The 13,286-nt window shown below is 33.4% G+C and overlaps 1 protein-coding gene across 1 annotated transcript in view; it reads right to left on the minus strand.

Moving 5' to 3' along the window:
• The window catches only part of U2SURP (U2 snRNP-associated SURP domain containing), a 53,646-nt gene that overhangs the window by 28,705 nt on the left and 11,655 nt on the right, over positions 1–13,286 (minus strand). Inside the window, exons 4-13 of the mRNA XM_010858142.1 lie at positions 11,827–11,925; positions 9,408–9,522; positions 8,714–8,847; positions 6,344–6,411; positions 5,699–5,793; positions 5,580–5,615; positions 5,410–5,492; positions 4,246–4,411; positions 3,873–4,084; positions 2,882–2,925 (exon numbers count right to left, since the gene is read on the minus strand). Coding sequence (XP_010856444.1) covers positions 2,882–2,925; positions 3,873–4,084; positions 4,246–4,411; positions 5,410–5,492; positions 5,580–5,615; positions 5,699–5,793; positions 6,344–6,411; positions 8,714–8,847; positions 9,408–9,522; positions 11,827–11,925 — 1,052 coding nt within the window. The remainder of the gene's footprint in view (positions 1–2,881; positions 2,926–3,872; positions 4,085–4,245; positions 4,412–5,409; positions 5,493–5,579; positions 5,616–5,698; positions 5,794–6,343; positions 6,412–8,713; positions 8,848–9,407; positions 9,523–11,826; positions 11,926–13,286) is intronic.

Here is a 13,286-nt window from a genome sequence, read left to right on the forward strand (position 1 = left end):
GAGGGAGCAGGGTAATGGGGATAAGGGAGTGGGAGATAAGGGGAGGGGGGGGTGGGAGACCACAACACAGCTTCATAGCAATAAAGATTTCAATTTCTAAATGCCACTCAACTTTATTTTTCAAATGCAAAACATTAAATTATGAACCACAACTAACTGGAAAGCTGCAAATATATAAAATCAGTAACTCAGAGCTTATATGTTATCATAACCATCTAAAAACTTACACACTATCTCAGTTTTAAAAGAAAACATTCCTAAGCCAAGCACTTTTCTGGTGATATTGAAATGTTATAGACATGACTATAGTTTGTAAAAATGCAAAACTAACAAGTTTAAGGCCTGATTTAAAGAAAAAAATCCATCCAAATCCTGTGTTTTTCTGGTACACATATAGCAGATGGAGTTTTTATTGAATCTGACCTTTAATGAGGCAACATCCCTTTGTATCACACTTCAAACTAGTTCACAGTTTATGACATGTATAATTCTGTCTGTGTGTTATGAATCAATAAAGCAATTATATTGCCAAAGCCTTAAACAAATGGAGTCCTCTTTCCAAAATATTTCAAAATACGGGACATGATGATATTCCCTTCCCATTTTTCATAACAATTACTTCCCAATATTTAAGCCAAAAATAAATATATGTAACTTTTTAGTTGTCGTTTTGTTGACTGGGTTTATAGAAAGTCTTTATTTTAAGAATCTGATACTTTATGAGACTCCAAACACAATTTCAGACATTGATTACAATTCCAGGCAAAAATAATTCAGTTTATTACAGCTACTTCTGATTTCTCATTTTATTAGTTGCCACCATATAAAGTCGGCAAATAGCAATTGGGAAAAGCAAAAGGATATTGGCTCTTGGTACAAGGCACACACTAAATTACACCTTTAGCATTCTCAGCTCAAATTAAAAGTTCATATAACTGCCAGAATATAAATTAAATATATAGTTATAGAATAAGGCATTTTTTGCTCTGTAAAGCCCTGCTTCAGAGTACATGAACAATAAAATAACTTATCTCATAGTAATTATACTTATTTTCTCAGGCAAACCTACTTAAGTGGACATTAAAATCTCTATGTAATGAAAAAAATGAATTTTTTTGACCTCTTAAAAAAGGTCAAAAAAATCACATGGAGGCTTAATAAGTGTTTAACACAGGGGGAACTATATATTAAAACTATTAATTCAACCTCATATTGTTAAAACCCCAAAAGCATCACTTAATTTTAAATCTAAAATTTATTTCTTTCACAAATGCTACTACCTGCTCTGCAAATATGCATTTCTTGACATCCAAATGAGAATGTATTCTCAGCATCCATACAGCTAATGAGTGTTTTAAAGGAATGGAGGTAATGCAATGTAAAGTACTGATTCAGTCCCAAAGCTCCCACTGGTATGCATCAAATTAAACTGAATTTTGTGTATCATATGACTAGGTGGGCAAATACTACACATCCGGAAACTTCTATGAATTGTCAAAAATAACTTGCATATTAAAGATAGATGAAAAATGGTTTAGCAAGTTTAAAACAAAGGATTCATTGTAATGGTGAGTCAAGACTTTACAGCAAAATGTATACTCAAAATCTTATTTAGAAATAAGCTGAGCCACATGTAAAACTAATACTGGATATATACTTTTTGAGTGCTGCAAATACACTTCCCTGTGAGTTCTTTACCAGTGGGGGAAAAAACCCACTATAGTTTTAAACAGGCTTGTAACTGATAAATCTATTCTTAGAAAGTATAAAGTTTAAAAGAAGTTCTAAAGTGCTTCATGATTATTTAAAATCAAAATCTGACAATTAGTTGTTGCTAACTTAAATTCAAGATTCTTAAAGAATTGTAATCACTTATCCTTAAGGATTATGTGCTTATTTTTAAAAGGGTGACTTTTCTATCAGAATGAAACAGTGTAGTACAAAAAGATGATATAAGTGCATTATTTTATTTTAAAATGGTAATTATCTTATTCTGGGCAACAACAACAAAAAAACAAAAATTGTCTCTCAGTTATAATAAAACCACATTTACTGGAGTCGATCGTACCAATGTCTGGTCAAAAACTGTATACTTTCCCAATCCATCCCATGATGTTTTCCTGGTCCCCCGCTGCCGCAGACAGTTCAGCTGGTGTTGCTCACCAAGGCCAATGTCAAAGAGAATTTGGTATTCTTTTGTGTTCATTTATTATTCAACCAGTGTTGTGTTCCTGTGTTTGGGAAAAGGCTTAGCTTGACTGAGCAAGAGCATACCTAGAGCATGAATTCTTCTGCTTTAACATTATGTTGAAAAAGAAAAAAAGGAAGAAAGGAAAATAAAAGAATTCCAAAAACTTTTGTTATTAAAAAAAAATTCTAGTTATGTCCAGTGTTCATAAAAACAAAAGAAATTCCTTCTTAAAATCATTTAGGAAAAAAATACAGCTACGCTTTCAGTAAAGAAAACTCAAACTAAGGTTGTACATTAAACACAGACAATTCAGAACCAAGAAAAAATAACAGATCGGGTCAAAATGTAACATTACCTAAAATTTAAGATATATTTAAAACACCTATTTTCCCATCACAGTAGTCTAGTGTTATTAGACCAGCAACTCCAGATTAAATCTATTAAACACATTCTATCTGCTAAAGCTATAAAATTTCCTACATTGGTAACAATAAAAACAAAAAAAGATAATGACATAAAATTGCAAAGTGTACTAAAGTTGATTAAGCTTCACATATCCCCCCAAAAAGTACTGGGAAGGAACCATTGCTCAGTCAAGATACTACCTTTTCCTCAACACTATTTTTTTTTTAAATTCAGAAGGGGATATTGTCTATATTTAGATCAGTAATAATAAAGAAAAACATGTACCTTTCTGTTGGGATAACCACTTTGACTATGGCTTGCGACAGAGTCTGTATATGAAGTCACATCAGATAATAAACATAGAATATGTGAGTATTGTTAACAAGTAACAAGCAAAAATATACATATGCATTGAAAATACTACACAACTAATCACAAGTTTTGCAGGCAATCACTGCATCTGAAGTAATTATACACTAAGCAATTACATAAATGCAGATGGATGTTTTCAGTGAACAATAAACGTTCACCAAATGCAAAGAATCAGAACATTCCTGCCAGAATGCACACCAATGCACTGAAATAGGTACTACACTGCGAATTATCAGATAAAGATTTTAATTTGTGAAATAATTAACTGTTTGCCTCTAGCCATACAGTTTGCTACTTTGTTCCCAAGCCTTTAAAACCAGCCCTGTCATTTTTAAGTGTAATTAATTCATAACAGAACCAACAAATTCTTATAATTTGAAATTAAGTTGGTTTTATGATTAATAAAAAGAAAATACTCACCCTTTGCTTTTAATAGAGTAAACTTTTTAAAAATCACATATGCTCTCAAATATTCTAATACCTCAGATCTTGAGAAGTTATTAGCTAGTTGCCATCCAAACAATTTAACTATTTAACTCCTAGAGTCTTTCTAATTGAAAAGGCACTTAACCAATACAAAGTATCACTTTCTCAAAATAAATTTAGATACTACACTTAAGCAAACCTGGATACAACAGAGGACAAAGAAAACAAAACAACAACAAAAAAAACTTAATAAGAGGTCAAAAAAGGAATGGTGGCCACAAATAAAAATATGATCTATTATCCCAGTACAGGGTTTCCATGGGCTAAGGCAGGGAACACATCTAAGTTATTTCTTTTTCTTTAACAGTTGCCAAACAGAATTACACACACATTTTCTATAAAATTGTTGAAAAGAAATACTACCACAGATTTAGTATTTACAAATTAGATGCGGCCCTATGTACATTTTTAAAATTACCTTCTCAAAATCCTCCTTGTTTTTAGGTGGTGGTAACATGGGAGCATTGGGGTTTTTTAACCGCTCTCTAGGCTGCGCATTAAAAGGCAGTCCTGATGGAGGTGGGGGAAGCGTATGTTCCATCATGGAAGGCGGAATGTATATTGGATGTGGAGGAATAGGCACAGCTTTACCCCAACCTAACTTCATTTCAAAAGACATAATCATCTTTCCTAAAAGAAAGAAAAGTCACATTGGTAACTCTCAAAAAATCTCTAGTGATATGAATTAATTTCCACATTTAACCTTCACACTTCTGGTTCATTTTCCCCCTAGAGTTTTGATACTTTTCAAATCCAAAACAATGTCTAAATTCTATGATGGACTTCCTTACCATTTAAATTTTTTAAAGCTCTTTCAGCATCTCTTCTGTTCATAAAGGCCACAAAGCCACAATTTCTCTCTCTTGCCCTTTCCTCATCAGTTCTAGGCCACATAATTTTCACACTGGCTAATGGGCCAAATCTTCCAAATTCTTGGCACAACATTTCTTCATTCATCTATTAAAAGGCGTAAGATATTTTTAGTATGCAAAGAGAAAATAATTTTATACAATGGAAAGCAAAGTAATTTTGCAAGATAAGAAGAAAACTATCAATGCTACAATTTTCCATCCAAGTACTAGGACCTCTGCAAGGGAAAAATTCTGCCTTCATTGGCATTCACAAATCTTTTCATACCAGAAACACTGTTTTACGTAAGTGGCCAGGTAAAGACACTGAGAGGCTGGAGAAATCAAAAACACACCTTTACCTTCACTCTTCCTCCTTTTGAGAGTCTGCATCTAAAATAAGCTACAGCAATGATTTGTTTTACAACAGTGATTTGTTCAGCATTTACCAACATTTTTCAGGCAGCAATAATAATCATACTTAAATCAAGGAGGAAATATTTGTTGGCAATGAAAGTAATAAAAGAGCCGGTTACTTTTTTCTTTTCCAGCACCCAGCTACCAGTGTAATCAAGAAAAGACAAAACGGAAAATGGTAAATACGCAATGAGGTCCAAAACATGTATTAAAGATACTATGCACAACCACCACTAGATTCAGTTAAGAACATAGCAGGGGAAAGAATTAAAATATAAAAGGCGGCAGAAATATTATTTTGCTATTATGGAGACAAAAAATGAAAAAAGGAAATCCATAAGGAGGCAGGCTATATATCAGAAGGAGACAGTCTAAAAAGAATACTGTCCACCACTGGTCATGTCCTGATTTGATAAATAAAATCAGCACTTAGGAAAACATTTCAAAATCAGAGTACAGTCCAGCTATAAAAAGAGGAGACAAGTCCTCAAGAATTATAACAAGAAAATTTGGCCCACATCAGTAAGGCTCAATTTCACAAGATAATTCCAGTTCCTACCTAGTTCTACCAAATCTGCTTATTTCACATTCTTGACTTCATCTTTTTTTTTAATGTTGATTGACAAAGCAGTTTTCCAACAAAAGCATACAATATACGAGCCAATATTCATCTTACTTTCCTAGTATTACCTGTGGATTAATGTTTCCAAGGTATAAATTAGTAGTGCTTGGATCGCCTACATCATGTGAGCCAGGTGCATAATCATCAAGAACTATGACAAAGAGGAAAAAAATTATAACCTGCAAAATACAAAGTTTGGACAATTTCTACGAATTAAAAAAGCAAGAAACTATATTACCACCAGATGATCGATTTCTTCTTGAAGGCGCGTCCACTTTAAAAGAAGAAAAAGAGAACAATTCTTAGTTTTTAGAATAGTTCATCACAAATATAAACATTAAAATAAATGTCACTTACTAGAACGACGCTGACCATCAGAATCTGACTGTGGAGGTTCAAATCGACTTAACCTGCCTTTTGTTTTATGTCTCTCGTCACGCTCTTCTTGAATTCTGTTGAAAATATATATAATCACTAATAATGAGCCAAAATTTGGTTGTTCACATTTGATAATCCAGAACTTATCCAGATGTCACCTTCAAATAACTTCAAAATATTTGTGTGACACACTGACAACCAAGACTAGAAGTGTCCCTCAGCTACAAATCACGAGCAAATTTCTGATGTATCGTATAAGCAAAAGAATACAAAGCCCACTTTTAAGATGAAAAGGAAATTCAACATGAAAAACACTTAAATTTGTTCTTTCTTGGCTAAGATAGACCACTCCTCACCCCTATCTCACTGACTATATTGTTTCCACTGCAAACAGGACTCCGGACATTAGTTAAATTCAACTTAATTGAATCCATATAATGCAAGCAATCTAGATGCTGCACAAAATGCTAATTTACTGTCAAGTATACCCCACAAAATATCTAAAACAGCTTTATGTAAGCCAGTTAGTAAAAACAAACTGGTAGACTACATTCTTCGCACCTGCATCTATAAGAATCAGCTCAAAATACCTATGAGAGCCATTCTCAACACTATAAAACTTACTGTTTCAATTCTTCTTTGAAGAGTTCCAAATTGCTTTTTTTCTTTTCTTTCTCCCCTTTCTTCAGTGGCTATGAAGGATATGATAAGTTATACTTTAAACAAAACTAATGGTTTGACAATCAGATCACTTTAAATATACTTTTATTTTTGTGCCAATTATGATCTAATTATTTAAATTAAAAAGAAAGAATGCTTCTGTTACCACTGAACTGTCTGTCCTTCCTGTTCTCTAAAACTAAGAATTTAACAAATTATTAAAACAACAAGCAGAAGTCTTAAAGTAAAGGAGACACCAACTTTATCCTCCCCTTAAATAAAGTCTATGATTGTTAGGCCAGAATACTGCCGGAGGAGCACTGGAGGAAAAACTAATAACCATAAAGTAACTGAAATGTCATGTAAATAACTGCCGCGAACAACTACCAGAAATATGCACTCTCAAAACAATCACCTTGGAGGAAATTAACTACTGAAACAAACAGCAACACTGCTGGAATTTCTCTCTTAAAACTGCTTCCAAAAATGCTTTTGGGATCCTTATTTTAAAAGATCCTTATTTAAAATCCTTATTATCTTATTTTGGGATCCTTGATTCAATGAGGAAAAATAGTCTTTTTAACAAAAGGAGGTAGGTAAACTGAATATCCAAACACAAAAAAGAATGAAATTGGACCTTTACCTCATTCCATATACAAAAATTAAATGGTTCACAGACCTCAATATAACAACCAAAACTATAAAACTCTTAAGGAAAACATAGTGAATCATCATGAGCCTGAACTAGGCAACAGTTTCTTAGATATGACACCAAGAGAAACAAAAGAAAACAACTGATATATTGAACACCATCAAAATTATAAAATTTTGTTCTTCAAAGGACACAATCAGAAAAGGACAAAAAAAAACCCAAAGGAAGAAAACAACATAGTTGGTAAGAGACCTGATTCCAAAAGCTGTAAAAATCTCTTAGAACTCAACAATAAAGAAAGTGAAAGTGAAGTCACTCAGTCCTGCCCGACTCTCTGCGACCCCATGGACTGGAGCCTGCACCAAGCTCCTCCGTCCATGGGATTTTCAAGGCAAGAAGTAATGGAGTAGGTTGCCATTTCCTTCTCCGGGGAATCTTCCCAACCCAGGGATCGAACCCAGGTCTCTCACATTGTAGACAGACACTTACCGTCTGAGCCACCAGGGAACAATAAAAAGACAACTCAATTAAAAATGTGCCAAGGATCTGAAAAGACATTTCTCTAAAGAAGACTACAAATGGATAAGAAATAAAAAGATACTCAACATCACTAGACAAGTGCAAATCAAACTGTAATTAGGTACAACTTCACATCGACTAAAATGACTAAAATAAATTTTAGCAAGTGGTGATACAATTTCACTAGGAATATATATTAAGAGAAAAAACATATATGTCTACAGAAGACTATACATGAATGTTTTCAGAAGTATACTCATAATAGCCAAAAAGTGGAAACAACCCAAATGTCTGTCAAGATGGATAAACAATACACAGCATTATCCATAAAATGGAATATGATTCAACCATAAAGAGTTGAAATCAGTAAATGTACTAATGGCGGTTGCCAAAGGCTGGGGATGACTAAAAGTATAAAGTTTCCTTTAGGGATAATAAAAATGTTTTGAAATTAGAGATTAGTGATTGTTGTACAACTGTCAATATACTTTAAAAAACACTTTATACTTCTAAAGGGTCAATTTTATGATATGTGAATTAAATAAAACTTTTTTAATTGCTTTCAGAGTCGGATAGGAAAAACCAGTTTTACTATTCAGTATAACCACATTTTCTCATCAAATCTGGCTCCTAATGATAAGACCCACATCTACCTACCATCCTCCAAGAAAAGTTTCACTCAAAAAATAAAAGATTTTCTAACCCTAAGAATATATAAAGGAAAATGTCACTAGTTCTGATAGTAATTATCAGATTACTTGGAACATTACCAAACATGTCCCAAGCAACAGACACATTGTTGGAGTACACAGTCTTCCAAATAATTGATATCACGCATGCTGATGTATTTAAACACCCAGTTCAGGATTGCTTAAAAAGACAATCCCATTATTCCACATTTATACCTAAAATATAGTTAACTTTTAACTTGCAACATACTGTGAGTAACAGCGAAGGTTAACTGCTCAATGAATGTATAGAGTGTCATCTGTGTGTCCCAATTTGTTATCTCATATAGTAAGATTAAGCATCAAAACTCAGTATCTACTCCCAAAAGAATTAAAAACAAGAAACCAAAGTCCTGCTTACAGTGGAAGTACAGAAAATATTACTGGCAGTGCCATCCCTGAACCTAAAGGGTCACTTACTTAAGTATGACTTACAGGTTTTTTGGTTTCTATCACAAGAAGAGATGGTGGTCTTTCGTTGGATGACTGATTTGGGGGATTTTTTTGATCTGCAAATCTTGAAGATGGCTTATAGATTTTACCTCTTTTTTCATCTGTTTCATGTTCTTCTGAAATTTAAAATACTAAGTTTCAAAACTACTTTCACATTACATGGATTTTCTTCACCCACTATTTTTATTGAAAATAAACAAAAATTAGTAAATGCTTTTTAGTACTAAGACAGATGACCTGTGACTAAATATGATAATTCAAATACTATTACCTTATTCTCAAAAATACTAGTTTAATCATTTTATAGTAAAACTATAAAATATGTAAAATGGTACAGGTAGTTTCTCAAAAGGTTAAACAAACAGTTACCAAATGACCAGAAATTCCACTCCTCGGACTATAAAGTAGAACTATAAAATACATTTTTTCATATGTTTACAAAGATTTTTGCCCTCTTGAAACTTGAAAGGTACTATGTATTTTAAAAACTTTCCTGGCTCCAGTTTCTCATTAATCCTTATTTGGCTATTTATTTTACTAATAAGTAGCACCACCAGAGGGCGCTGATAGAAAGGAAAATGAAACTGAAAAGCAACCAAACTTTTTTCATCATTACCTACAGTCATTCAACCAAGACTTTTTAGGTTTGCTCAAGGACTGTAACATTCACACTAACCTTTTGCTGCATTAACAACACCTCCGCGCACAAACGTTTTCACTTTATTACCATCACTTCCTTCAAAAGCAGCAAGAAATTCCTCATAAATCTCAGCAGCTGCCTTTTCATCCTCCTAAATACACATGAAAATATTAATATCATTTGATATAAACATTATTGTATACAGGGTGAAACTCATCAAGGAATAATGTAAACAGAATCTCTCCCTCCAATGGGGAAAGCAGTTATTAAGCACTCCTATTAGGCAATAATACCTAATCCTTAGTAGATACTAATTAACACTGAAATTAAGAAGGACTTTGCTCCTCTACCAATAATCTGTGGAACAAAAAAAAAGGATCCACTAAATAAATGTGTTTAGAGACAACTCAAGGGTGCAACTATATGACAACTGACTACACAGACTGTATTATTCTATTAACGTTTATGACAATTATAAGGCACAATTTAATTCAGTAAATATAAACATTTCCGTCACAAACCACCAAAGACATAAATAATTAGAAGTCTAAAGAAGCTTCAAACAGTTTGCATTAAATATCTCCAGAGAGTCTGCATTAAAGAAAAAACCTTCAGTAGAACCCTGACAATTTAACTATTCTAAATGTCCCTAAAACATGTGACTTGAAGGTCAAATAGAGCAGAACAGAAAATATAGAAATAAATCCAACAGAATTGGAAAATTTTGTGTTGTTGTTGTTTAGTCGCTAAGTCATGTCCAACTCCTGTGACCACACAGACTATAGCCCACCAGAGCCCTCCTCTGTCCATGCAATTTCCCAGGCTAAGAACACTGGAGTGGGTTGCCATTTCCTTCTTTAGGGGATCTTCCCAACCCAGGGACTGAATCCGCATCTCAGGCATGGCAGACGGATTCTTTACCACTGAGGAACCAGGGAAGCCCATGTGGAAATTCAGTATTCAACAACTTGATAGCTATTAAAAAGAAATAATAAAAATGAACCAATTCTTCACATCATACACTAGGAGAAATTGCAAATGAATAAGATTTAATTTTTTAAAATGTAGATATGAGAAAAAAAGATGAGGAAATTCCTTTATAAGTTTGGAATAAAAAAACAAAACTGAAAAACCAGAAATCAGAAGACTGATAGTAAATCTGCCCATGACTTGTTTCTGCATGGAAAAAAAACACCAGAATCAAAATAAAAAGGCAATCCATAAACCGAGGAAAAAGCCCTGTACCTTGTGTCACACCCAAGTGTTACAATATACTTAAACAAGAATTTCTAAATACAGATATCCTTCTAAGAGAAATACTGGTTAAGATATAAGCAGACAGTAAACACAAGAAAAGTTGTTCAACCTTACTTATAAGAGAAATGCAAATTTAAAACTACCTTGAGATTTCATTTTTCACTTACTAGATTGGCAAAACTCCTTCAAAAATATCCTGTTGGCAAAGCTATGGGGGAACAATCTCTCAAACATTGTTTATAGGGATACAAAATGGACTCGCCCATATAGAGAACAATTTAACACCATCTAGCATAACTATGGAGAAGGCAATGGCACCCCACTCCAGTACTCTTGCCTGGAGAATCCCATGGACGGAGGAGCCTGGTAGCCTGCAGTCCATGGGGTCACTAGGAGTCGGACACGACTGAGCGACTTCACTTTTACTTTTCACTTTCATGCACTGGAGAAGGAAATGGCAACCCACTCCAGTGTTCTTGCCTGGAGAATCCCAGGGACGGGGGAGCCTTGTGGGCTGCCGTCTCTGGGGTCGCACAGAGTCGGACACGACTGAAGCGACTTAGCAGCAGCAGCAGCAGCAGCAGCAGCGTAACTATAATTATACATTTACCATTCAATGCAGTAATCTCACTTACAGGAATATATCCTAAAAGTATACTAGGAGTAAACCCAAATGCAAAACAGTATCCCTGACTGCACTACTGGAAACAACAAAAGACCAAAACATTAATTCCCTCAATAGGGATTGCAGCGAATGTAGGATTTTAGTAAGTAACTATCCCATATCTATATAGCTTCAATAAAGAACAAGCAACGCTTCAATATACTTGCAGTAATCTCTGAGATACAATGTTAAGAAAAAAGCAGAGTGAAGGGAAGGGTACTATATAAAGTAAAACACTGTTCATCTAAAAAAAAGCAGGCACAACATACATTTATACACACTTGCTTACACAAGAATAGACCAGAAAATAACCAAAACTGTCACACAGAAGAGAGGAAATGATGAAGGGGGAAGGCATAAAGCTGGACCTTCACTGAATACATCTTGTGTTACAGACTTAACTTGGGGTAGGAGCTGAGAATACCCTGGAAATCAAGAATTTTTGAAAAACATTTCTCTACTGTCCATACACTTAAAGCCTCCTTAGGTACATTTAACTGACAGAGATAACTAAAAATACATTCTAAGCATTACCTTCTTCTTTAATTCTTCTTGCTCCTTCTTACTCAAAGTTCGCTTAGCTGTACTCATTTTTCCAATACTGAATGCTTTAAGCTTGTTTTCTAGAAGAGGCTGTGAAAAGGTAAAAAGCACACACCTTTACATACACATTCTCAATGTTATCTATAACCCTGAGGTTATTAACAAGTTAATTGAGTTAATAACATACAAAAGTCATTTTTAAATAAAAATAAAACACAAAGAGACACTAAGGCTTATAACACATTCAACCTACTTGTTGGTAAAAAGAATAAAAGCACTTGAGGAGGGCAATTATATACGTTTCTGGGCAAAAGAAGCAGTGATAGAAAACAGACATTCAAATAGGGAGGAAGAACATATATTTCCATGGTTGAATAGCAGGAATCATTACCATCTAGAACTCCCAATTCAGGTGCAAAAATCACATCACTTCCTTTTATAATTCAGCAAATTACTCCATTCTTCATCAACAAGACTGATATTTATGAACACAATTTCATTTTCATTGCTGGGAAAATACCACATACTATGTTCTAGGTTTCAGGCAAGTATACAGTTACCAATTAATTTTGAATGAGACACAGTATTTTAATGAAGTCTTCATTTATGTTAAATTAGAAGCAATTTCCTTCTGAAATATGGTGTGAATAAACTGTAGACTCTTAATTGTTCTATCATTCATTTGAATGTTAATTTTGATTCATAAAGTTTTAAAAGAGAGGAATGTTTATTAAATACAGCCTAAATATTAACCTGCAATTGAAATCTGAATATTCCTCTCTCACCTACCAAAATGAGACTGACTTATAAGACTATCAGTCCCCCAGTTATTAAACAGGCTTGCTTTTGGTGAGAGACAGAATGGAAAGGTAATACTGCATTAATACCTTAAAATGACATTTAAATCCCTCTGAAAAGTTAAAAGCAGTTCATAACTCAAAAGTCACTACTGATTTTATGAACAGATTTCAAAGTGAATTTTTTTCCAAAATAGAAAGGAAAATGTTTGGCCATCATTCAGCACCTTTGGTTTCAACTTCTTTGGTTTAAACAAACGGTAAAATTACACATAAATTCAATGAAAAACAAATTTTTCCACAACAAAATTTTTGTCCTCAATTTTATTTATATCTTAGGAGCTAAATTTAGACACCTAAAAGAGAAATGGTTAAGGAAATCATGGAATATTTACTCAAAAAATATGATTCATTAAAAAGTTTGCTTATAGAATTCTTCCTAGAATTAAAAAAAATTAGACCTGAGAGTCTTTTAAAATGTGTTCCTATAAAATAGACCTCAATGAAATAATATATATTTATGCTTACAAATACTAACCAAGAAAAAGTATTATCAATGTCAACACTGGCTGGTAATAACTGCTTTATTATATTTTCCAAATTTAACCATGACAAGAAAACATTATGTGAAATTTAAAGCTAACAGAATACAAG

Source organism: Bison bison, unplaced genomic scaffold, assembly GCF_000754665.1.
Source record: "Bison bison bison isolate TAMUID 2011002044 unplaced genomic scaffold, Bison_UMD1.0 scf7180017864384, whole genome shotgun sequence".
NCBI lineage: Eukaryota > Metazoa > Chordata > Mammalia > Artiodactyla > Bovidae > Bison > Bison bison.